Source organism: Euleptes europaea, chromosome 1 (genome assembly GCF_029931775.1).
Source record: "Euleptes europaea isolate rEulEur1 chromosome 1, rEulEur1.hap1, whole genome shotgun sequence".
Taxonomy (NCBI): Eukaryota; Metazoa; Chordata; class Lepidosauria; order Squamata; family Sphaerodactylidae; genus Euleptes; species Euleptes europaea.
Genome location: NC_079312.1, coordinates 183,027,794 through 183,054,343, shown reverse-complemented (window position 1 = coordinate 183,054,343; position 26,550 = coordinate 183,027,794). Strand labels below are relative to the sequence as shown.

The following is a 26,550-nucleotide window of genomic DNA, read 5'->3' as shown; positions in this document are numbered from 1 at the left end:
TTCTTGAATTCCCATTAACTTGTTGGTTTGAAAAGAATATAGCTTTTGCGAGGAAGGAAAGGATTCTGCTATTCTTCCCCTTCCTGTGGCGTGGGAAGCGTCGGTATGCGCTGGCACGCAGGACTGTGCCAGGTGTGCATACTCTGTGTTTGCAATGGGAACTCTCCCCTCGTTGACGCCTCCCTCTGTGTCTAAGTCTCCTTACAACGCCTGGCCATGGGCATGCTTTTTATCCTAGGCAGTCTGAATGTCTGGTCAACTGCAGAGTGCGGGGTAGGGGGGAGACACACACTGTTCTCCAAACCTTCATCGTCTGGCTGCTGTTGCTGCTGCGCACGTGGTATAAGAATCAAATACGATCACCGTATTTGATTCTGTGGTTGATGGTCACCCCTCAGAGACCTCTGGATCACCTCTGTCCTGAGTAAATATCAGCTCCCTGTTGAATTTCGGGTGGTCCCTTTTCTGTTGGCAGGCACCAATCCACAGATAATGTGTTCTGTTGCCCAAGTGTCTCATACTTCAAGCCATTACAGAGCTGGGTTTTAATTTGCCGTGCGGTGTTTTAATGGTCACTGTTTTTTTGTTTTTTTTTTAATTTTGTGCTTGTCTTGATTTAGCTCCAGACCAGAGGAGTATAATAACCAAAGGGAAGGGGGGAAGGTCTGCAGAAACGGCTCCTGATTGTTCTTCCGGCCGCAGCTGCTGTGTCTTTTCTCCTTCGGCCATGCTGCTTCTGCCTCTGCTGCTGTCCTGCCTTTCTGGCCTGGCCTCTCCCGTGGAGGTGAAAAGACCCAGAGGTGTTTCCCTAACAAGTGAGTTCCCAGCGGGTCAGTAATAAGCTTGGTAATTTGCTTTGTTTGCTGTGCGTAATGCAGTTTCCAGTGCTCTTTATTCAGACTATGAACTCCCAAAGTAACAGGTAGCTCAGAAAATAGGTTACAGAAGTTCCAGGTCATCAGGAGACCGTTCCCTTCTCTTCCTCTTGACACAGTGGAGGAGACTGGGAGGAAGATGAGCGGGTGCCTCTCTTAAAAATCTGTGAGTTTGTTTTGTGTGCTAGCAGAGTCCCACAATTCTTCAGGGCAATTACTCTTGGTGTTTTTTCCAGGAATGAAAAGCTGAAGGTGAATCAAGTCTTGTGGCAGGCTGAAGCACAAATGGTTGATGTGTGTGAACCGGAAATCAGTGCTCGTGGGGAGATTCCCAGGTGGTCTCCCATCCAGGCACTGAGCAGGGCCAGGCCTCCTGAACCTTACACAATACTCTGGGACACCTACCCAGAATAGGACTAGACCCCCCTGTTCCAAAAACAAAATGCCAGAGATAGAGATGGGAAGGCCTGGAAAAAACTCAGAAAAATAGCCTTTTTTTCCAAAGGCTGGTTTTTTGGGGAAAACAGCTTTGGGAAAAAAATGGGGAAAAACCTGTCTTCCCCCCAATTATTCCGTTTTTCCCAGGCCTTCCCATCTCTAGCCAGAACACTGTGTTATGGCTGCATGTGCGCACACACACACACACACCTCTGCCACTATTTCCCAGAGATGCTGGGAGTGTTCACAGTGCCTTGTGATTCCCTTCTTGTGGGAATCAGTAGAACTGTGGCAGCTTCACATCCTCACAATTACCTGCTTTACTTCTAGCCCCAAAGGCAGCGTGCCAAAGGGCATTCTTTCCCTTCCCCCTTGGCCAGGTGACCACACATGGCTGTCCTATCCCTTCGTGTGCTGAAGAACTAGGTAAGCTGCCAGGTGGAAGTCTGCTGGTAGGCCTTGGCACAGAAGGCATATCTGGAGGAAGGCAGAAAGAGCCCCTAGTCCTGGAGCTGGGAGTGTATAATACATCTAATGTCCTTGCGGAAAAGGAAGATAAGAAATGAAAGAAGGAAATACATAAAACATGAAATGCATAACTTATAATGTAGTATAAAACTGAAGTGCTTTGCTTATTTATGGAATTTAAAAGTAGAATTGCCTTCTTTTATGAGCAAAATTGCACATGTGCTCAGCACTTGAGAGCAAACTGCTGCCTCCTATGCATCTGAATCTTAATGTTTGGCATCAGAGAGGTAGAGAAAAAAAGATAGTCCTATGAGGAAAGGTTGAAGGAGCTGGGTATGTTTAGCCTGAAGAGGAGAAGACTGAGAGGGGACATGATAACCATCTTCAAGTACTTGAAGGGCTGTCAAATAGAGGAGTTTGCCGAGTTGTTTTCTGCTGCCCCAGAAGGCCGGACCAGAACCAGTGGGTTGAAATTAAATCAAAAGAGTTTCCATCTAGACATTAGGAAGAATTTTCTGACAGAACGGTTCCTCAGTGGAACAGGCTTCCTCGGGAGGTGGTAAGCTCTCCTTCCCTGGAGGTTTTTAAGAAGAGGTTAGATGGCCATCTGTCAGCATTGCTGATTCTGTGACCTTAGGCAGATGATGAGAGAGAGGGCATCTTGGCCATCTTCTGGTCATGGAGTGTGTGTAGGGGGAGGTAGTTGTGAATTTCCTGCATTGTGCAGGTGGTTGGACTAGATGACCCTGGTGGTCCCTTCCAACTCTATGATTCTATAGTTGGAATTGGGAAAACAAATTTTGTCGTGAACAGAGACACCCTTAAAAGGTCTCAGTAGGTAGGACTGCCAGCGTATTTGTAGATCAACTTTATTATGAATTGTATATTATTATGAATTATTGCCTGGTTATTAATGTTTAAGTAATAAACTTCCTTGAAAATAAGTTGTATACGTCTGCAGTATCTACAAGAATTATCATTACCTAATGAGACAGATTCTTACTTACAGATGTTCATACTGTACATGCCAAGTGGCCAAACATCGCCCTGAAAAAGCATTTAACTCCTTCTGAAAGAAGCAGCATTTCATGGATGTTTTCCCTGTGCTCTCTCAGATTTCCCAAAGTCCCACCCCCGGGCCTTCTGACCTCGGCACGGCTTGTGCCCGGCCTGCTGACTTCCCAGCTCCAGCCCTGCTCTGGCTGTGGTCCGTGGCCCTTCATCCCTGTCCCCCGCTCGAGTCCTAGTGTCCCTTCTGTCCTTTCCAGACCGCCTCTTCTACGATGACTCGAAGCCCTTCACTTGCCTGGACGGCTCCGCGACGGTGCCCTACGACAGAGTGAACGACGATTACTGCGACTGCAGAGATGGCTCTGATGAGCCCGGTGAGTGCGGTGTGCCCTTCGGGGGTCCTCCCCACCCCCCGTCAGCTCAGAGCTCCCGTCGACTGTGGCCAGATCCTCACCCACAGGCCGGGCCCTGTGACCACTGGCTCTAGAGCTGAAAGTGGTTAAAGATTTCACTCTCATTTAAAGGTATGTTGGAGGGGTTATGAGGGATGCTAGAACAACCAACCTGTGATGAGACAGGCGGGAAGAAGCTTTTTCAGAGAGGCAAGGGCTTCTTGAGGAGGTTTTACAGAAAGGAAGGGGTGGTGGGTCAGTGGTAGAGCCTCTACTTGGCATGCAGAAGGTCCCAGGTTCAATCCCCGGCATCTCCAGTTAAAGGGACTAGGCAAGTAGGTGATGTGAAAGACCCTTTTCTGCCTGAGACCCTGGAGAGCCGCTGCCGGTGTGAGCAGACAATACTGACTTTGATGGACAATGGGTCTGATTCAGTAGAAGGCAGCTTCATGTGTTCAGAGGCAAGCAGTTGCCAGCAATCCAAGTGCAAACCGTACCCAGATGTATACCAGTGCACTAAAATAATTGCTTGGGCCGCTCCTGTTTAATTTATTGTGAGGTCACACATGCAATATGCCACTTCCCAATGACCAGAGGTATCAGAGGGTAGCTGTGTTGTTGGTCTGCAGTAGAAGAACTAGAAGGAAAAGGAGAGGAGTTGGTTTTTATACCCCACTTTTCTCTGCCATAACCACCGTCCATTGTGCAAAAACACAAGGAAACGGCTGCTGTCCCACATGGGCCCATTAAACTGCCCAAATGGCTCCGGTCACAGGATTTTCCTGACTCTCTGCCCCCCCCAGTGGGTCAGTTCTCTGTTCACACTGCTCTCATTGCCCTTCCAGGGACCGCCGCGTGCCCCAACGGTCGCTTCCACTGCTCGAACGCCGGCTACCGCCCTCAGTACGTCCCCTCTTCCCGTGTCAATGATGGGATTTGCGGTAAGTGGTGTGGGATGAAGGTGGCGGGATCCTTTTAGCTGCCCACAGACACGAGCAAATGCTTCATGTTTGGGCTCTCCCTTTTCTGTCTGTCTTTCAGATTGCTGTGATACAACCGATGAATACAACAGTGGCATCGTCTGTGAAAATACTTGCAAGTGAGGCTCAGCTTTTCGTAAGCCCCCTTCTGTGACAAAAATAGTCCTGGGCTAACTCACAGAGTTTGCTTCTGCACAGCTCTCAGGAGAATCCTGATGTCCAAATCTAATCGGATTGCTTTTGTGCTTCTAGCAGACACTGATGTGTGTGTTAAGTGCCGTCAAGTCGCTTCTGACTCCTGGTGACCCTATGAATGAAAGTCCTCCAAAATGTCCTGTCTTTGACAGCCTTGCTCAGATCTTGCAAATTGAAGGGTGTGGCTTCCTTTATTGAGTCAATCCATCTCTTGTTGGGTCTTCCTCTTTTCCTGCTGCCCTCCACTTTTCCTAGCATGACTGTCTTTTCCAGTGACTCTTGTCATCTCATGACGTGACCAAAATACGATAGCCTCAGTTTAGCCATTTTAGCTTCTAGGGTCAGCAATCCAAGTGCAAACCGTACCCATGGAGAACATTTATTTAAGTATTTGTACCCCACTTTTCTCCTTAAAGGCCGGGATCCCAAAGCAGTTTACGAGAGAGAAATGGTGATACAAATTACACAGTAAGGAGCAAATAAAACAGCTAAGTGCTCCAGGGCCGGTTCTGGACTCATTGGCCGGTTCCTCTGATGGCCCAGGCGAGCTCTGGAGGGTCCGGGAGCTCACCCAGCTGAGCCTGATCTCTGTCAGGTGCCAGCTGAAACAGCAGCTGGGATTGATGTCCCTTCTCCCTCTTTACCTCCCTTTCAGACCTTTCAGGTAGTTCCTCCAAAATCCTTGAGGAGTGGCTCTTCTGTGTCTTAAGCTGTTGCTCCTCCCTCCCGGCCTCCAAAGATGTTTCTCCTTGACATACCGTGAAGTCTTGCCCTGGCCCCACGACATTGAGCAAATGACATAAACACGGAGTTTATAAGAGACTTTGCATATTTTCCCGGTTTGCTTTTGGCACGTGGCATTCAGCAGCAGCATGGCATAGCCCGAGTGGCGTCCAGCCCCTCCTGTACCAGTTCTGCTATGCACGGCGTGACTGAAGGACGTTTGTCCCCACCTGTCTGCTTCTGCGTATCCACAGGTAGCGCGGTTGCAAGATGCGGGCTAACGGGTAGCTGCTTCCCCCTTCCTCTGCAGAGAGATGGGCCGGAAGGAGCAGGAGGCTCTCAGGCAGATGGCCGAAGTGGCCAGGGAAGGCTTTGAACTCAAGAAGGCGCTCATGGAAGAGGCAAGCAAGAGGAAAGAAGAGAAACAGGTGAGGGACGTGGCAGGAGGAGCGGGTGGGCTTTGTGGATGGAGCGGAAGCAGAGGTGCCCGCTGTCCCTGTAGATGCTGTCAGGGGAGGGGAGAGAAGGATGGTTCAAACTGTGGGTGCTGCTGAGTGATCATGTTGTATTCTCACGTAAGCAAGCAGAAGAAGAAGAGTTGGTTTTTATATGCTGACTTTCTCCACCACTTAAGGGAGAATCAAACCGGCTTACAATCACCTTCCCTCCCCCTCCCCACAACAGACACCCTGTCAGGTAGGTGGGGCTGAGAGCTGTGACTAGCCCAAGGTTACCCAGCTAGCTTCATGTGGAGGAGTGGGGAAACAAACTAATCTCCAGATTAGCCTCCGCCTCTCATGTGGAGGAGTGGGGAATCGAACCCTCTTCTCCAGATCAGAGTCCACTGCTCCAAACTACCGCTCTTAACCACTACACCACTACATTACCTTTTTAGTTAAAAAGGAGGGCAGTGACCCTCTCACCTCTGTCAGAGCGCAGGAGCCCAGGTGTTGCCTTCTGTTGTGCTCTGGGCAATTAAATAGCTTCCGACCCATGACTACCCGAAGAATTCATGACCTTGCAGTAATCTACAAAACACAGGGTGCTGTCTTATAAGGGCCCAGTTTCCAGCCTAATGTATTCCTGAAAGAGATCAAGAACCAGACTACTCTGGGATCCTCCGAATATGCTTGCTGGAGAATAGAGGTCCTGCTTCACTGCCCTGTCGGAAATGGGCACTTCAGAGCATTGAATTCTCCAGCTCTGCAGTGGTCTCAGCGGGAGAGCTTCTCCAGAGCCTGTGCCGACACCAAGAGCAAGCGCATAGGCAGAAACCCCAAACTTGCAAGTTCCTCCAAGCTTATGGGGGCACCTTCCTCTCCCTGCCTGCCCCTGGCCAGCCTCTGCACATCTGGGCCTGGATGGAGACTGGCGGTGCCGTTTCCTCCCTCTCTCCTTCGTGCTCCGCCTCCCTTCTCTCTTTCCCTTCAACATCTGTTCTCTGGCACTTTGTGGCGAGTTCCCAGCCGTGTTTTTCTGGCCCTGATTTGTTCCATTTTCTTGGCTTCTCTTTATGTCAAGATTTCCCTGTTCCTGCTGCAGCGCTTGGGTGCAGCTGCCCTGGGTGGCAGAGCAACTGCTTGGCATGCAGAAGGTCCAAGGTTCAGTCCCCAGCTTTTCCAGTTGAAAGGGCTGGAACAGGTAGCAGGTGATGTGAAAGACTTCACAAAATAAAATCACAAAATCACACTTCTATCCTGAGACCCTGGAGAGCCGCTGCCTGTCCAAGTAGACGATCCTGACCGTGATGGACGAAGAGCCGGGTTCAATATAAGGCAGCTTCATGTATTTCCAACTGTATCAGCTCGTGGAAATTCCTCTTTGCCTGGTTCCTCTTTGGTCATGGTGTGTGTGTGTGTGTGTGGGGGGTGAAATTCAAAGAAAAGGAGCAACTTAATTCTAGTTGTCAAAAAGAGACGACCCAGATTTTGGCCAGGTTGTTAACCTTTTGCATTCTGAATGATGCTCCCCTGCTAACATCATCTGGAGAACCGGGTTCGATTCCCCACTCCACATGAGTGGCGGAGGCTAATCTGGTGAACCAGGTTTGTTCCCCCACTCCTCCACATGAAGCTAGCTGGGTGACCTTGGGCTAGCCGTAGCTCTCTTAGAGCTCTCTGAGCCCCACCTACCTCACAGGGTGTCTGTTGTAGGGTTGGGGAAGAGAAGGTGATTGTAAGCCGGATTGAGTCTCCCTTAAGTGGTAGAGAAAGTCGGCACATAAAAACCAACTCCTCTTCTACTACTATTACTATTATGATTACTACTACTATTATTATCTTGGTTTGTACACTCTTAAACCTCCGAGGCCATTTTGGTAGAATATCTACTGGAAGATAAAGTGACTTTTATCTCACACTCTAGCAAAAATTTTGCTCTTACGTCTGTTGGAAACAGAAGGCATTAACAATGAACAAAGTTCTTACGGATAAATCTTCAGACTAGCAAGCTTGGATGGGATGTTCTAAGTAGGAGCTGTGTGGTTTTATCAAAGGATGTATGTTTTATATTTATGCTGGCCTGTAATAAAGGTGGTTTGATTTGATTTGCATTCTGAATGGCACGGCCGCGCCATGCAGTGAGCAGAGAAGGGGGTTCCAGTCCTGGGCTGGTGCAAACGATGAGGCTTTTCATAGTATCATAGAGTTGGAAGGGGCCACCAGGGTCATCAAAGCCAACCTCTTGAGAGAAGGTCTGGGCCTGTGCTGAATTCAGAAGACCTTCCTTTAAAAAAACAAAAAACCTTTATTTTGAGTTTAGTTTATAATGACGACGACAACAACAAAAATAAAAATACAACAGCAGTAGGTTAAACATCCTTGTACATTCAAGATATGTTTCAATACTTGGTTCCAAAATATGTTCCAATGTTATACTTTGTTCCAATATTAAACATCAGTGCTTTTTACAGAAGTCATACCACTTAGCAGAACTTAATAAATGCAGATCATACGATAGTTTCATGGACATGGTTTACTTCGTGATGCCCCCTTCTCCACATATTCTAGAAAAGGCTGCCGTCTATTTTAAAAGTTTGTAGAGCAAGATAAGTTATTTGCTACTTTGAGTTGTGAAGATATTTTATCTGGAATTAAAAGGTTCCACACCTTCTCATACCACTGCCCAGTAGAAGGCATCTGTGCTTTTTTCCAGTACGAGGCCATCAGAGACCTTCCTTCTTCTTTTTTTGCAGAGGAAGCTGTCTGAGCTCCAGGACGGGAAGAAGTCTGTGGAGGATAGAGTGGAGGCTCTGAGGCTGCTGAAGGAGGCTGCTGAGAAGCCCGAGAAGGAAGCAAAGGATGCCCACTCAAAGGCCTGGGAGGGTGAGGGGCCTGTGCCGTATTGGGGGTGGGGGTGGTAGTGCAGGCCTCTGTGTTGCTGGCCAGAGGCCTTCCTTTCAGACCAGGTGCTACAAGGAAAGGTTGAAAGAGCTGGGTATGTTTAGCCTGAAGAGAAGAAGGCTGAGAGGGGATATGATAGGCATCTTCAAGTACTTGAAGGGCTGTCATAGAGAGGAGGGTGTCTAGTTGTTTTCTGTTGCCCCAGAAGGTTGGACCAGAACCAGGTTGAAATTAAATCAAAAGAGTTTCCGTCTAGACGTTAGAAAGACTTTTCTAACAGTTAGAGGGGTTCCTCAGTGGAACAGGCTTCCTCGGGAGGTGGTGGGCTCTCCTTCCCGGGAGGTTTTTAAGCAGAGGCTGGATGGCCATCTGACAGCAGACAGTTTCCTGCATTCTGCAAGGGGTGAACTAGATGACCCTGGTGGTCCCTTCCAGCTCTATGATTCTATGACCAGTTTGACCCAAGAGAGCATTTTGGTGAGAACTGGAGTGTCTTAATGGCATAGAAAGGCTTCCCAGGAATGAAAGGGAGCTGCGGCGGGCTTCGTATGCTTTGCTCCTGCCTTTGGGGCAAGTACACAGCCTGTGTTTTCTGGCACAAGACCCCTAGGGGAGGAATCATAGCTCAGTGGTAGAGCCTTTGCTTGTCATGCAGAAGGTCCCAGGTTCAATCCCCACCACCTTCAGCTGAAACGACAGGGCATTGTTCAAAAGGAATTATTCAGATTTATCCCATATCTACTGAACACTCCAGTAAATCTGGCACATTTGAGAATCTCTTGTGGCAGATATTCAGCTGCACTTCAGAAGGAGGGAGCAGTGTGGTTCCTGGGCAGTCATTGAGTCAGTTCGGTTTATTTTTCAGCTTTTATATTTTGTAACTTTTTGAGCTATTGTGGCCCCCAACTAGCCTGACCTCCTCAGGTCTCAGAAGCTACGCAGGGTTGGCCGTGGTTAGTATTTGCATGGGAGACCAGCAGAGAAGTCTAGGATCGCTATGCAGAGACAGGCAGTGGCAAACCTACCTCTGTATGTATCTTGCCCTGACCTGGATGGCCCATGCTGGTCCGATCTCATCGCATCTCAGAAGCTAAGCAAGGTCGGTCCTGGTTCGTACTTTGATGGGCAACCACCGAGGGTTGCCACGCAGAGGCAGGCAATGGCAAACCACCTCTGAATGTTTTTTGCATTGAAAACCCTATGGGGTTGCCATAAGTCAGCTGCGATTACATACCCCCCCCCCCAAAAAAAAGAAAAGGAAAACTACTGCGAGATTATGTTAGCTAAGGGGTACAAGTGGTACCCAAGAGCAGAAGATGGGCACTGGGGCTGCTGGGTGCTCCGGTCTTCTTACGAACAGTGACTTCTTGTCTCTTGGCTTTGCAACAGCCCAGAAAATGGCCGAAACAGCAGCGAAGGACCAAGCCCGGGCGGAAGAGGCCTTCCGGGAGCTGGACAGTGACGCGGACGGAGTGTGAGTGTCCCTTCCTTCTCTCCTTGTCAGCAGGATCAGGGCCTGTTCCAGTAGGTGCAGTGAAGGCCTGGGCTGGAGGGGGCCAGAAGATGACCCGCTGCTGGTGTGAATCAGTGGGCTAGAGGGAGACGGTCCAGCCCTGGTGTAAGCCGTAGAGTTTAATTCTTCATTTCTTTGTGGAGAGAAGCACTTATTGTTGCCACAGCAGCTTAGAAAGCTATACCAGAGATCTTGGTATTTCCTTTCCTGACGTTTCGCCAGCAGCTGTGGCAGGCATCTTCAGAGAAGTAACACTGAAGGACAGTGTCTCTCAGTGTCAAGTGTGTAGGAAGAGTAATATATAGTCAGAAGGGGGTTGGGTTTGAGCTGAGTCATTGTCCTGCAAAGCATTAAAGGTAATGTGCTAATCATTGTCCTGTAAGTATCAAGATAATGTGTTAATGAGGGTGTGGTATGTTAATGTGGAACCATTGTATCCTGAAGGGATCTGTTAACATGTGGAATCCAAAGCTAATCTGCATGGCTATTGTGGACTATAGTCTTTGTTAGTCTGGAGGTTTTCAGGACAGGAAGCCAAGCCTTATTCATTCTTAAACTCTCTTTTTTTCTGTTAAAGTTGTGCTGATGTTTATGTATTTCAATGGTTTTGTGCAATCTGACAAAATAGTTGGTAGAATTAAACCAAACAAAAATCAGAAAACTCAGGAAAAACAGACTCCCACAGGAAAGGTATTCTTGCCATTTATTAAAGGAGTCACTGATAGGATGGAGAAACTTTTGAAAAAACATAACCTACAAACAGTGTTTAAACCCACCAAGAAAATACAACAGATGCTACGATCAGCAAAAGACAAAAGAGACCCCCTCACCTCTGCAGGAGTATATCGTATACCTTGCAGCTGTGGACAAGTTTACATCAGGACCACAAAACGCAGCATACAAACAAGGATAAAAGAACATGAAAGATACTGCAGACTTGGCCAACCCTGAGAAATCAGCAGTGGCTGAACATGGACTGACACAAACAGGACACAGGGTCTTATTCCAAGACACTGAAAGACTGGACAATTCTACCAACTATTTTGTCAGATTGCACAGAGAAGCCATTGAAATTCATAAACATCAGCACAACTTTAACAGAAAAGAAGAGAGTTTAAGAATGAATAAGGCTTGGCTTCCTGTCCTGAAAACCTCCAGACTAACAAAGACTCCAGTCCACAATAGCCATGCAGATTAGCTTTGGATTTCACACATTAACAGATCACTTCAGGATACAATAGTTCCATATTAACATACCACACCCTCATTAGCACATTATCTTGATACTTACAGGACAATGATTAGCACATTACCTTTGATACTTTTGGCAGGACAATGATTCAGCTCAAACCCAACGCCTTTCTGACTATATATTATTCTTCCTACACACTTGACACTGAGACACACTGTCCTTCAGTGTTACTCCTGTGAAGATGCCTGCCACAGCTGCTGGTGAAACGTCAGGAAAGAAAATACCAAGACCACGGTCACACAGCCCGGATAACCTACAAGAACCAGTTGGTAGAATAGTCCAGTATTTCAGTGTCTTGGAATAAGTCCCTGTGTCCTGTTTGGGTCAGTCCATGTTCAGCCACTGCTGATTGTGGACAAGTTTACATCGGGACCACACAACGCAGCATACAAACAAGGATAAAAGAACATGAAAGATACTGCAGACTTGGCCAACTGGAGAAACCAGCTAGAAACTTGTGCACAAGGAATGCTGAGAATATTAGGGGCTAAAAGTGCATTCCAGACAAAGGTGTACTCAGAGTTGCCGAACTCCCGGCTGGCCTCCTGACTGCTCGTCTGCCCTCTTCTCTCTCCAGTGTGTCGGTCGCTGAGCTGCAGGAGCATGCCGAACTAGACGTGGATGGAGATGGGATCATGTCTGAATCTGAAGCCCAGGTATGGGGGGGATCTCTCTGGGAGGGGAGTAGATGTGATCTGTCAGTCAGTGTAGAAGCTGCTCGGGGACTGCAGAGCCAGCCTGTCCTGGAGCTGGTTGCACTCCCCATGAAGGAGCAGGTTCACAGCTTAGAGGTACTGGGTGTGTGTGTGCGGGAGAGGTAGTTGTAAATTTCCTGCATTGTGCAGTGGGTTGGAATAGATGACCCTGGTGGTCCCTTCCAACTCTATGATTCTATTCTATGATTCTATGATCCTGGCCTATGGTTGGGGGCTCAGGTCTCCTCTATGGCACGTGGCACCTTTAATCAGCAACGACTGCTCTTCAAAAATTGTGACCTGGCCACAGTGGTTTCTGATGTGATCGTACACTGTTTGGGCTGCCTTTAAAAGCAGCTCAGAAAGTTCATCTGGTCTGAAATGCCGCTGCCAGGTGACTGTCGGAGGTTGGCGACAGGGATTGTATCACCCCTGCGCTGAAAGCTACCCATCGGTACAATTCAGATGACTGGCTCTTGGCTTTAAGGCCCTCAGTGACTTGAGACCAGGGCACCGGAAGGACTGCCTCCTCCCATGCTGTCCAGCTTGCCAGTTAAGATCTGCCTCTCACTCCCCGCTCTCTGTGCCCCTGCCTTCAGAGGTGAGGTGGGTGGGGACTATTTTCTGCGGTTGCCCCTTGCCTTGACTCCTGAGTGGGGAGTCAAACTTTTTTCCTGGAAAAATCCCACTGTGTTTTTTCATGGCTTCAAAATTTTGGGAGTTTTGCATCTCTCAGTTTGGGTAGGGCTAGCTAGCAGGTACAAGGAGGTATTGGGATGTACTCCTCACGCGTTAGAGCTGAACAGTTTTCATGGGAGAAGAAGGAGAGTTGGTTTTTATATGCTGACTTTCTCTACCACTTAAGGAATCTGAAAATGGCTTACAATCAGGTGGGGCTGAGAGAGCTCTAAGAGAGCTGTGACTAGCCCAAGGCTACCCAGCTGGCTTCATGTGGAGGAGTGGGGAAACAAATCCAGTTCTCCAGATTATCCTCCTCCTCCTCATTTCAAGAGGAGATGGGGATGTCTTCAAAAGGAAACTAAGCACGGGTTAGTCATTAAAGGAGTGAAATCACCCCCAAGTTAGGAGGTTCATGGGGGTTCTGCCCTCGGAGACACATGCAAGAGCATCGCTTACGCGTGCCAAGTAAATTTCTTTCCCCACGAAGTCTAGGAGCGGAGGGGCTCTTTGCCTTCGGATGCCTCTCTTAGGCATGAGATGGACGAGCTTCTTTGAGCTCCTCTGCAGCAGGGAGGGGGCTTTGCCTCATCTCCTGCCTTTGGCTCTTTCAGGGCTTGCTGGGCGACTCCTTGCAGGCAGATGTGGGCCAGTTCCAGAGCACTGTGTGGGCAGCCATCAAGGAAAAGTACAAGGGAGAGGTCAGTGCACTGCCCCCCCTTTCGGGGCCCTTCTGTCCAGCAGGTTTTCTGTGAAATATCCATGGAAAAGCTGTTCCCTGATCTAGGGGGTTCCTGAACGGACCTCCACTGCATTCCTTCTTCTTGTCCCTCAACTTTTCGAAACTGTGTGGCTGAATTTGAAGACCAAAGGCAGTCCATGAGGCAGGGAGTGGGCTAACCAGGGCACCCCCGGACACCTTTCCTGGCACCCTGCCCAGTGTTCTTAGAAAGGGGATGCGGATTTTACCCAGCAGGGCTTCTGACTGGCCACTGGAGATTTGACTGGCTGTGCAGATATCTTTAAAAGTTTCTTCTGCAGCGGCTGTCACCAGAGCATAAGAATCTTCACCGTGTTGGTTTGTGTATGTGAAATGGAATATTTTTGAGGCATCCTATTAAATGGTGCTTCTGCCTGAAATATTAAAGAGTAACTATTCATGTTGTGCATAACCTGACATTTAGTAGCTGGCTCCTCCCTCTGTGGCAGCCATTGTGTAGAGGCACCCCTCCCTGCCCTGTGCCTGTATTCCAAAGGTGCCCACAGGCTCTGAAGGGACGGGGACCCTTGGTCTCAGCGCCATCTTTCTTCTCCAGAGTTTGGATGACGTCCCACCTCTGCCAAAGACCCCCGTGGAGGAGTACCAAGCCCCCCAGCCTGACGCCCATCTGGATCCTCTGCCTACGGAAGACGACTATGATGACGAAGATGAGGGAGAGGAGGAATCTGATGAAGATGGTGTGGATGAGGAGACGAAGGTATGAAGCAGAGTGGTGATAGTCTGCGCACAAAGAGGAATTCACTGATATCTATTCCCTCCACCCCCTCCCAATTTATATTCCTCATGGTAAGTGGCTTGTAGAAGGGGAAACTGTATGCAAATGTTCTTATTTTTGCATACTTCATTCTGAGCACATGATACCCATCTTTGTCTACTGGGACTAGGGTGAGGGCAGGAGAGATTGATCTGCAGGCCGTGGGGAGGGGGGGGGAAGGCAGACATCTAGGGCACAGCCACTTGGTTCCCCTCCAGCTGGCTGCAAGTGTCCAACACCCCCCCCCCCCACCTAGCCATTGAAGGCTAGAAGCTGCTTTTCTGGTTTCTGCAAACGAGAACGGAGAGTCTGGCAGCCAGAGCCTCAGGCCCTGATGCTGGTGCTGCTAGGCGGCAGAGAGGAGAGGCTCTAAGGGGCAGGGGGCAGGGAGGTTAGCAGTGACAGTGGAGTCCGTAGCAACTCCGCCCCAAGCATGCTGCCTGTGCCCCTGATTATGGAACAGGATGCTGCTGATAGGCAGACAGAAGCGGCCAGTGAGCATTCTCTCAGGATAACTGGCATAGTTAAATTGTGGAACTCCCTGCCTTAGGATGTGGCTGCCAACTTGGAAGGCTTTAACGGGAGTGGACATGTTCATGGAGGAGAGGGGGTATCCATGGCTACTAGTCCAAATGGATACGAGTCATGGTGCATACCTGTTCTCTCCAGGATCAGAGGAGCAGGCTTATTATAATAGGTGGTTTGGAACCCAGGCAGGATATTGCTGCTGCAGTCATCTTGCTTGTGGGCTTCCTAGAGGCACCTGGTTGGCAGCTGTGTGAACAGACTGCTAGATTTGATGGGCCTTGGCCTGATCCAGCAGGGCTTTCCTTATGTTCCTCTATGTGCCTCTAGGAAGCCCACAAACAAGACAACTGCAGCAGCACCATCCTGCCTTTGTTCCACAGCACCTAATATATTCGGCATGCTCCTCTGATCCTGGTCGCCATAAAACCCTGCTGGCAGGGTGGCAAAACTCACCTGGTTCACTGCAGGAAGAGGTTGGGCTAGAATTCACAAGGCATGCCCTCAGCCACCCGCATCCAGCCACAGGGGTAGGAGACCTGAGGAGCAGAGCAGCCAATCCTACGAAACAGCCAAAGGATGTTTGGAGTGCCTGCTTCCTAAAACAACTCTGCGAGCTTCTTGACGTGCATGCCGGGTATCTGGGCCTGCTGGCAGTGGTTGAACCAGCCGTTGTGTGGCAAGAATAGCGACTTGGGCACTAGCTCTGTTGTGTGGAAGTTTGCCAGCTTGCTGCTTTGGTGTTCTCCGTAGGTTCCTCCGATACCACCATCGTCCGACAACAAGGCAGCGGAGGACGAATTGGAAAAGATGCCTCCTTACGATGAAGCTACACAATACCTAATTGACGGTAGGCTGTTCCTCAAAATCCGCGACCGTGTTTCTCAAAGCCAGGCCTGCCCGCTGACTTGCTGGGGGTGAAAGCCGATCCCCTGGCTTTCAGTTGAAGATAAAGTAAAAAAGAATATCGCTGGGGGGTTGTCGTCGGTGTCCCTCTCTGGTCGTGATCCATAATGAGATTATGTTGCATTTAGAATCTGCTTTAAGAGCAGGGAGCTGTTGAGCATCTTCTCTGCTTTGGAGTGAGCCACACCCTGGTTCACCATTGCATATCTTTGTGCTGTTGTTGTGTTGCCTCTGCAGTTTGTTTTGGGCAAACGGAGCGACGGCAATGATCCGCAGCGGCTGTGCCGGCCATTTCAGCCTGCACCGTGGCTGGCGGATTCCCGGTGGGCTGGGAGTTGTCTTTGTCCTCCCACTTTTTAAATGATCTTTTTGCTGGAAAAGCTAACCAATCTGAGCGAGAGTCGAATAATGCGCGCTCCTCAGGGGTGACGGTTGTTGCCTTTCTGCCCCTTCTTTCTGGCTGCTGATGCGCAGGGCTGGGCGCACAGTCGGGGCACCTAATTATCCCCCAAAGGGGGCAGGTTTATGTCGGAGGGAGCCAGATTGGAGGGAGCCACTGCCACAAACATCCTCTTGAGATGTGTCAAACTTGGGGGGCGGGTGTTTTCCCACACTTCTGGGACACTTAGACTCAAGGATCCGCTGACCCCATCCTGGGGGGGGCTTATTATGTGGGCCGTGTCATAGGGACATTCTGAATTCCTCCATCTGTGCCAGAATTTAACCAGAATGACTTCATTCAAATCTGAACGGAACTAGAAAGGTCTGCATTTTAACTTCCTGCGTGCCGGGAAGAGGCTCCCCTGGCCTGGTCGACTTTTATCTGGAAAATAAAGTTAGTTTGAATTCCTAGCTTGAACTTTCCAGCTGTGGCTCTTGACTGTTGGAGGGCTGTGTTCAAATTCAGCTGGTGCTGAAAAACAGCCTTGGGTGTATGATTTAATCCACGGCTGCCCTATGCCTTGAAACATTTGTGGTAATTATATGTATATTATGCCAAGGTGCTAATTTTTCTTGCAACTAAGACTGGGGTGGGGTTCCGGTTACAAGGTACTATACAGAGTTCCCCCTTCTCTGTGACCCCTGAGGTCTCTGCTGTGAGCAGCTCCTTAGAGGTAAGGTTGGAATAGAAATCTGAAGAGCCTTCAGCTGCAAGTGAGAAGAGAAATCACAGATGTTTGTTAGCAGTTACCTCCACTCCTTGGGAAGCCAGCAGGATGCATCTGGGGCTCCGTTCACGGCCCAGTCCTGGCCTGCATTTGGCCTCCCGTGCCTGGGTCTCCTCCACCAATTCTGTCCCCTCCTACCAATTCTGTCCCCCTCTGGGTTGAAATTAAATCAAAAGAGTTTCCATCTAGACATTAAGAAGAACTTTCTAATAGAGCGGTTCCTCAGTGGAACAGGCTTCCTCAGGAGGTGGTGGGTTCTCCTTCCCTGGAGGTTTTTAAGCAGGGGCTAGATGGCCATCTGTCAGCAATGCTGATTCTGTGACTGTAGGCAGATGATGAGAGGGAGGGCACCTTGGCCATCTTCTGGGCATGGAGTAGGGGGTCGCTGGGGGTGTGGGGGGTGAGGTAGTAGTGAATTTCCTGCATTGTGCCGGGGGTTGGACTAGATGGCCTTGGTGGTCCCTTCCAACTCTATGATTCTGATTCCTCGGCTCACCGTTTAATGAGATGGCTTGGCATGGTGTTGCCTCTAGGATCCTGTAGATGGTGCAAATGTACTCCAGATAGCTCCGCGCACGTGCACATTCTCTCTGGAGGCGGGGATGGTTTTACGGCGACAGGAGCACGTTCGAAAATGAAGGGGGGGGGTCAGGGGTCACATCAGCTGGGGAGGTTTCCTTGCAAAACAAGGGGGAGGGCGGGGTATAAAAACAAATCAAGTAAATAAATAAGGAAGCCATTGATGCCGAGGCGACGCAACCACAAATAGCAGCATTTGGGTTGGCTTATTTTCTGCTTTTGTGTAATAAACAACAGGATTTTTTTGAATTTATTATTACAGAAAATTGCCTGCATTGGGTAAAGCTTGGGTTAAAAGCAGGGCATTTGAGAATCCAGTCGTGGGTACGTGCCTGGCATTCCAAATTAAACCTGCAGAAAGATGATAGACATCTGAAACCAAAGGAGTGGGCAAAACAATGAACCCCTTAGCAGAAGGACAACTGCTCTCCTTCCGTCCGCTGCCACAAACATCTTCTGGAGATGTGTCAAACTTGGGTGGTGGTGGGGAGTTTCCCATAGACCCCATTCCCACACGAACATATTTCCAGCATTTTGGGAAGTGCTGGAAATATTGGCCACAAAATCTTTGAATCAGTGTAATGCTTTTTGAAAACAAGGTTTTTCTCTTGAACACATGTTTCACATGAAGCTGCCTTCTACTGAATCAGACCCTTTTCCTCAAAGTCAGTACTGTCTACTCAAACCGGCAGCGGCTCTCCAGGGTCCTCTATTTAGGGGAGGGGCCGTGGCTCAGTGGCAGAGCCTCTGCTTGGCATGCAGAAGGTCCCAGGGTTCAATCCCTGGCGTCTCCAGTTGAAAGGACCAGGCAGTAGGTGATGGGAAATACCTTTCTCTGCCTGAGACCCTGGAGAGCTCCGGCCAGTCTGAATAGACAAGACTGACCTTGATGGGCAGATAGTCTGATTCAGTAGACTGCCGCTTCATGTGTGACCATGTATTAATTGGCTATGAATGCAGTGTTGCTTGTAGGAAATGGAGGCATTTATACGCTGCAATTTCATAAATGATAGAGAATGGTACAGTTATGTTATGCTGTGTTATCAGTTCAAGCAGTAAAATTAAGTTTAGGTTTGATCAGTGTTGCACACACAAGAACCAGGGTGAATGGAAAGTGGCCGGGGGGTTCTAGAAAGAATCCGGGGCAGAGGAGGGTCTCTGTCCACCGAAGTGCCTCTTGCAGGTAGGCCCGTGCAGTGAGGGCTGCCACCACCTCTCCCTGGGACAAGATTAACGTGTGCCCTGGCCTGCCCATTCAGTCCTGTTCTTAGGAATACTCCTGTAGTGACATTTCGTACCCGTGGCCCTCTCCTCTGCGCCGTGAGTCTGCCTCTGGGGAGGAGAGCGTGAAGAGGAGGGCCAGCGGAGAGTCTTCCCGCCTTGCCCCCGCTGTTGCTGAAGGCACGTCTCCTTCCGCACAGCCATGATAGGGCAGGCCCCAGTTCTGAGGTGCCGCTTTGGCAAAGGGCGTCCTGCAGAGGAGTTCAGTCAGTCGGGGCTTTTCATTCACTTTTGCATCCCGCCTTTTTGCCTGTGTGTGTTTCAGCCGCCCAGAAAGCCAGGGACCAATTTGAAGAGGTGGAGAAATCCCTGAAAGATATGGAGGAGTCGATCAGGTACGGCTTTGGGCTTGAATCTGCAGCATTTTAAGAGGGGAAGGGGCTTCCTGGCACAGTTCCTGAGTGGCCGATTTCCCCCTGTGTGCCCCCTGGTTCCCACCACCCTCTAAAGCCTATCCAGGAAAAGCCTTCAGAAGCCCCCCACCCCCACCCCACACACACTGATGCTAATTTGGGCCTGATCAGAATTTATTTGATTTTTTAATTACATTTTTCTTTCTTTCATTAAAAAAAAAAGAAGGGGGGAAAACTCAACACCCAGTAACTAATTAAAAAAAAACATCATCTTTATAGAGTGGAAATAAAAATATAGCAGTGTTGGCAGATCTACACATCAGCTTCTGGAGAGCCAGCGTGGTGTCGTGGTTGAGAGTCGTGGTTTGGAGCGGTGGACTCTGATCTGGAGAACCGGGTTCGATTCCCCTCTCCACATGAGCGGCGGAGGCTGATCTGGGGAACTGAATTTGTTTCCCCACTCCTACACACGAAGCCAGCTGGGTGACCTTGGGCTAGTCGCACTCTCTCAGCCCCACCTCCCTCACAGGGTGTCTGTTGTGGGGAGGGGAAGGGGAAGGTGATTGTAAGCCAGTTTGAGTCTCCCTTACGAGGTAGAGGAAGTCGGCATATAAAAACCACCTCTTCTTCTACAAAGGTTGCCAGATATCTAAAAATGCCCATGCGCAGTTGTCATCTCTTCTCCATACGTTCAAATATTGATAAAGTTCTCAGGTCCTCCCTCAATCCATTGATTTCTAGGAGGTGGGGCGTTTTTATCTCTTTAGTGTGCTGCAATGCAAACTTTTCATTGGTGGCGTTCACTTAAAATATCTGCATCTTTCTTTGTTGTTGTACGCTCAGATTTCTTACAACTCTACAAGTTATGCAGCAGAGCCTTCCCGGCCCCCCCCCCCCCAGTCAGGTCCCTGGGGTAGGGGAGGAGGGGGTTTAGCTCTCTGACCTCATTTCCCCCGTCAAGGGCTGCCGGCTGGCTGCCTCCGTGACTCACCGCCTGCCTTCTCCCCCTCCCCTGCGCTGAGCCCCTCTTCTCAGCTGCTGTGAGGTGGGTGGGGTTGAGAGAGCTCTAAGAGAGAGCTCCTTCCTCAGGGAGTCTCCGGGAAGAGGGCCCAAGGTCCTCCAATGGCTCAAGGGGCAGGGAACGCTGAGGTGCCGTGCTCAGCCCCCCGAGTCCTTCACGGGGAGCTCTGTGACCCCGGCAGCCGGAATCCCTCTGGTGGGATCGGGCAGGAAGGTCACGGGGGGGAGCAGTCCGGGTCAGATGCTGAGAGGTTTGGGTCCTGCCAACTTTCCTTTCTCTTGCCTTTCTGTCAAATCAGCCTAGCGGGGTTTCCGACCTGAATCAACCTAACAAGGGTGCTGCTGTAGAGGGTGCCGAGTTGTTTTCTGTTGTCCCAGAAGAGACCAGAACCGACGGGTTGAAATTAAATCAAAAGAGTTTCCATCTAGACATTAGGAAGAACTTTCTAACAGTGAGAGCGGTTCCTCAGTGGAACAGGCTTCCTCGGGAGGTGGTGAGCTCTCCTTCCCCGGAGGTTTTTAAGCAGAGGCTAGATGGCCACCTGTCAGCAATGCTGATTCTATGACCTTAAGCAGATGATGAGAGGGAGAGCATCTTGGGCATCTTCCAGGCATGGAGTAGAGGTCACTGGGGGTGTGGGGAGGGGAAGGTAGTTGTGAGTTTCCTGCATTGTGCAGGGGGTTGGACTAGATGACCCTTGTGGTCCCTTCCAACTCTGATTCTGTAACAATGTTTTTTTCCTCCAACCGTCTTTTCCCTTGTCCTTCCAGGAGCCTGGAGAAAGAGATCACCTTTGATTTTGGACCTCACGGGGAATTTTCTTATCTCTACAACCAATGCTATGAGCTTACCACTAACGAGTAAGTTAGTGGTAACTGCCCCCTTGACTTTGTGGTGCAGTTCCTCTGGGGGGAGGGGGATCGGTCTCCCCTCTGCTCAGTCCCTGGGGCAGCTGGAGCCGCCTTCTGGTCATATCCCAGCAGCCCCTCCTTCTCACAGCACCAAAAGGTGGGGACGGCCAGAGTGGAAGTGGGGGTGGGCTGTGAGCCGGGATGGAAGGAGCTGGGTATGTTTAGCCTGGAGAGGAGAAGACTGAGAGGTGTTGTGATAACCATCTTCAAGTACCTAAAGGGCTGTCATATAGAGGAGGGTCCCGAGTTGTTTTCTGTTGCCCCAGAAGGCCGGACCAGAAGCAACGAGTTGAATTTAAATGAAAAGAGTTTCCGTCTAGACATTAGGAAGAATTTTCTAACCGTTAGAGCGGTTCCTCAGTGGAACAGGCTTCCTCGGGAGGTGGTGAGCTCTCCTTCCCTGAAGGTTTTTAAGAAGAAGCTGGATGGCTATCTTCAGCAAGGCTGATTCTTTGACCTTTAAGCAGATGATGAGAGGGAGGGCATCTTGGCCATCTTCTGGGCATGGAGTAGGGGGTCACTGGGTGTGTATGTGTGGGGGAGGCGGTTGTGAATTTTTTGCATTGTTCAGGGGGTTGGACTAGATGACCTTGGTGGTCCCTTCCAACTCTATGACTCTATGATTCTGTGGTTCATAAGATGGAAATGGCGGGGCTTCCCTATGAGGTCCTGTTGCTGTAGAGTGGGGCCCGTCCTCTCCACGGCAGCTGGACTAACGCCAGGCAGAGGAGCTGGAGAGGTCCAGGCTGGTGTAATTGGGGCTGGGGGCTGGGGAGAGTTCAGAAGGCCTTTGAAAACCAGGCCTGGGAAACATGGCTGCCTCTGAAGTGGGCCGTGCAGGGTGACTTTTATCTCAAATTCCCGAATTTTATCTCAAACTCCTGAATGAATTCAGCCGCCCCAAAGACAGAGCCTCAGTTTTTCTGAACTCTTGGGGAGCTCTTAAGGCCTGATTGTTCTTCCAGTCTTAGAAATGCCCTGGATCGAAGGCCAGATTGTTTGCTTGAATGTGGGCAAGGAGAGAGAGGGGGGCTGAGTCTTGGTGCTTTCTGGCGGAATATTTAGTCGGTGGCCCTCGTGGCAGGCTGGCCTTTGCTCCGTGAGCCCCCAGAAGTCCCTGGTTTTGCCTCAGTGTTCATGCTTTAGAGGCAGCAGCATGTAGAGATGCGCTGGGCAGAGCCACGCCCATACTGATCTCCACACCTGCTAAAACGTGCTCCGGTTTTGCAGCAGTTCTTGTTGGCTTGAAGGAAGCTGTTGCCTTTGGAAACGAAATTCTTGCCCAAGCTCCAAGTTTGCGTTTCACGGGAGGGGCCCGGGGCCAGCTTCCTGGGGCCTGGCCTCGTGTTTGCTTTCCTGAGGAGGCTGCTGTGGCCCCAAGGTTTGGTCTTGGCTGCCGCAGGCTGTCCCGCCACGGGCTGTCTGCTCCGGCCAGACTGGTGGTGTGGAGGCTAATGACCGTTTCTCTTCTCTGCTGCTTTCTCCAGGTACATTTATCGCCTCTGTCCCTTCAGCAGAGTATCCCAGAAACCCAAGCACGGTGGTTCAGAGACCAGTTTGGGGTAAGAAGCTGTAGGCCAGTTCCGGAAACAAGCCCATAGTGATCTGGCGTTGTCCATTTCCATAGCCCTACGGCTAAGAGACCGAGCTGCCAGCCAGAGCTCTCTCTGCCTCAAACACACACACCCCGCAGAGGGGAGATGCTGGCCTCCCTTGCAGGGTGGTTGTAAGGATTCCAAGAAGGTAATGCGAGTCAAGCAGTTTGAGCGCTCGGAAAGATCCGGGCGGGTGCGGATTGGCAGGCTCGTCCTTCTCAGCGGAGGGTGCCCTCTAACTGGGTCTGCTTCCCTTGCAGCACGTGGGGGTCCTGGGCTGGGCCGGAAGACAACAAGTTCAGCGTCATGAAATATGAGCACGGGACAGGCTGCTGGCAGGGCCCAAACCGCTCCACCACGGTGAGTGCTTGGGTGGACGGGCCAGCTGGGGCAGGGAAGGAGAGAAGCAGGCCCCCTCTGACCCTGGCCCCACAGCCAGCGAGGAGGAAGCTGCAGGGGGGCTGGAAACCTGTCTGACAGAATGCGTGTGAGGATCTTGGAAATGCCCCAAGATTGGACCGTGGAAGTGCGGTGGAAGGAACAGGCCAGTAACCGTGGCGTAGTCACGGGGGATATGTCTATCAGTGGCTATCAGCCATGGTGACTAAAGGGAACCTCCACATTCAGAGGCGGTCAACCTCTGAATCCCAGTGCCTGGGGGCAACATTTGAGCAAGATCTTCTGATGTTCTTATCGGGGAAGGCCTCTGCCTCTGTGCCCTGTTTTTGGCCTTCCAGAACAACTGGTCAGTCACCGTGTGAGACGGGCTGCTGAACCGGATGGACCCTCACTGGTCTGACCCAGCAGGGCTCTTCTGAGGTTCTTATCAGGGGAAGGCCTAGGCCTCTATGCCTTGCTGTTGGGCCCTCCAGAGGAGCTGGTTGGCCACCATGGGAGACGGGAGGTTGGACTAGATGGACCCTTGCTGGCCTGCTCCGGCAGGGCTCTTCTGTTGTCATTTGTTCTTCCTGGTGTAGCGTGAATCAGACAGTCCAGTCTCTCCTTTTGGGGGATGCCGTGGTTGGCCTGACTGGTTTCTTGTTGGTGGGTTGTTGTGAAGCAATGAGGGGAGGGGTCCTGGAGGAGGGTGGCCCCATCAGGGGCATGTCCACGCGTGCGCACACACGCAGTGGCTTCTGCCTTGAAAGAAGAAGTCCTTGGTTGGCATATACCTAGATACTGAGCAAAGGGTGCACCCGCCCCATGGCCACAATCTGAGCTGGGCTTGCACAACAAGCAAAGCTTCTTGAGCGTAAGGACCCAGGGGTCTTTTGAATATTCCCCACCGAGAAAAGCTCTCTGCATGTAGAAAACTCGCACGCCAGGCAGAAGGCTTTTCTGACCCCCCATTTTTCCTGCATTGGTGAGGGAAACAAGCAGGGCCCCTTATGCAGCCTGAAATGAGAGTGTTCAGGAGGAGCTTTGTCCGCTGGTTCTGTTCCCCCATTCAGCAGGAGAGGAACCCCGAGGAGGCGGCCGTGAGGTCCCCTTCCTTGGGGGCACAGCGCCCTGTTCAGGGAGGGCGCGTTCCCGCAAGGCGGAGTGTCTTCCAGTTTCCCCATAAATAAATACACCAGACACCTCAGAGAGCCAATTCTAGGTTGAATGGGGTGGTGGTGGGGAACCCATAAGCAGACGAAGCACACTGGGATGTCCTGGGGCTGCTTCCTCCCCCTCCCCCACCTTCTGTACCTGGCAGGATTGTTGGGATAAAAGGGAGAGGCTCCCTTGGAGTGGGGAAGGGGAGGGTACCGATATGAAACCCCCCACAGGATTTTAGTAAGGCTGTGGACGAATCCTGTCAGACCTCATGCTCATTTTCTGAGAGCCCCCAAGCTTTAGCCAGCAGGGTGTAGAGGGTAAGAACAGTGGTTTGGAGCGGTGGACTCTGATCTGGAGAACCGGGTTTGATTCCCCACTCCTCCACATGAGTGGCCGAGGCTAATCTGGAGAACCGGGTTTGATTCCCCACTCCTCCACATGAAACCACCTGGGTGACCTTGGGCTAGTCACAGCTCTCTTAGAGCTTTTTCAGCCCCACCCACCTCACAGGGTGTCTGTTGTAGGGTTGGGGAAGGTGATTGTAAGCCGGTTTGAGTCTCCCTTAAGTGGTAGAGAAAGTCAGCATATAAAAACCCAACTCTTATTATTCTTCTTGACCCAAGTGGGAGTCACGGTCCGGCTTTCCCCCCCCCCCAGGTGAAACTCTCGTGTGGCAAGGAGACGATGGTCACAACCACCACAGAGCCCAGCCGGTGTGAGTACCTGATGGACTTTGTCACCCCAGCAGCCTGCCATGACCCCAGAGAGGACCCTCACGACGAATTGTGAGGGCAGGTGAGTCCCCCCCACCGGGTCAGTGAATCCCCTCCCCTCTGCTTGCTGAATGTGAGACTTGGGAAGGCACCATGGTATGGGTAGGGCTGGGCATGGCTCAGGGAGAATCAGGTTGGAATCAGCAAGCTTCCAGGGCAGTCTCTCTTTCAGGTGAACCTACCTCACAAGGTGGTTGTTATGAGGATAACCTAGAGGGGAGAGGAGTATTGTCAGCTTTTTGGGTTCCCATAGGGGAGATCTTTTGAAGAAGAACCTACAGTTTTAGAAAGTGTAGTGAAAGTTGCATTGAGAGCAATCAGGAGAAGCAAATCACCAGGAGCAGATGGGCTATCAATAGAGCTATTCCAAGCCACAGAAACAGAGTTCATCAAAATCTTGACAAGAATATGCCAACAGATATGGAAAACAAAACAATGGCCCACAGACTGGAAACGATCCATTTACATTCCAATTTCCAAGAAAGGAGACATCAAAGATTGCAGCAACTATCGGACCATCGCATTAATTCCTCACTCAAGTAAAGTGGTGCTCAAAATCTTACAGCAAAGGCTGTTACCATATATGGAACGAGAAATGCCTGATGTTCAAGCTGGTTTCAGAAAAGGAAGAGGCACTAGAGATCATATTGCAAATATACGTTGGTTACTGGAGCATACGAGAGAATTTCAGAAGAAAATCAGCTTGTGTTTCATAGATTACAGCAAAGCTTTTGACTGTGTGGATCATGAAAAGCTATAGCTGGTTTTAAAGGAAATGGGTGTGCCACTACATCTGATCATTTTGATGCGCAACCTGTACTCTGGACAAGAGGCCACAGTTAGAACAGAATATGGAGAAACGGAATGGTTTCCAATTGGCAAAGGTATCAGACAAGGATGTATTTTATCTCCCTATCTCTTCAATCTATATGCAGAACATATAATTAGGAAAGCTGGATTAGATTTAGACGAAGGTGGAGTGAAAATTGGAGGGAGGAACATTAATAATTTGAGATATGCCGATGACACTACATTACTGGCAGAAGATAGTGAAGATTTGAAACAACTACTGCTGAAAGTTAAAAGAGAAAGTGCCAAAGCAGGACTACAGCTGAACATCAACAAAACAAAAGTAATGACTACAGGAGAATTACACAACTTTAAGGTTGACAGTGAGGAAATTGAAATTGTTCAAGACTTTCTATTCCTTGGCTCCACCATCAACCAAAAGGGAGACTGCAGCCAAGAAATCAGAAGGAAATTGAAACTGGGAAGGTCAGCCATGAAGGAGCTAGAAAAGATCCTTAAGTGTCAGGATGTGTCACTGGCCACCAAGACTAGATTAATTCATGCCATCGTGTTCCCTATTACTATGTATGGGTGTGAAAGCTGGACAGTGAAGAAAGCTGATAGGAAGAAAGTAGATTCCTTTGAAATGTGTTGGAGGAGAGTGTTACGGATTCCGTGGACTGCTGTGAGCACCCTCTACCCGGGGAGCGTCGCCTCTGCTCCCACCCGGGGCCTAGGCGAACCCTCCGGGGCTCCAGCCACAGGCAATTCACTCGGAGAGCACGTCCTTTGCTCCAATCCGAGGCCACGGCGAACCCTCCAGGGCTCCAGCCAGGCAAGGAAAAATAGAGAAGCAATTCGTGCCAAAATGTGAGCACCTGTCCCGTGGTAATCCCACAAACAGCATCCAGAGACAAAGAGTCCAAAAGAGAGCTGATTTAATGGAAAACATACAGGTATGCAGAGCTTACAGGTGCATTGGCACGAATGACAATTGGGAGCACGGGGTA

At 50.2% G+C, this 26,550-nt stretch overlaps 1 protein-coding gene across 1 annotated transcript; it reads left to right on the top strand.

Moving 5' to 3' along the window:
• The first annotated feature begins 703 nt into the window (after window positions 1–703).
• Window positions 704–24,767, top strand: PRKCSH (protein kinase C substrate 80K-H). The gene is made up of 16 exons (XM_056859890.1): window positions 704–815; window positions 3,050–3,166; window positions 4,030–4,125; window positions 4,226–4,283; window positions 5,393–5,510; window positions 8,276–8,405; window positions 9,813–9,897; window positions 11,766–11,844; window positions 13,176–13,262; window positions 13,878–14,039; window positions 15,375–15,471; window positions 18,822–18,891; window positions 20,701–20,790; window positions 22,329–22,403; window positions 22,697–22,796; window positions 24,636–24,767. The coding sequence occupies exons 1-16, from the start codon at window positions 728–730 to the stop codon at window positions 24,765–24,767; spliced, it is 1,584 nt and encodes a 527-aa protein (XP_056715868.1). The 5' UTR covers window positions 704–727.
• The last annotated feature ends 1,783 nt before the right edge of the window (window positions 24,768–26,550 follow it).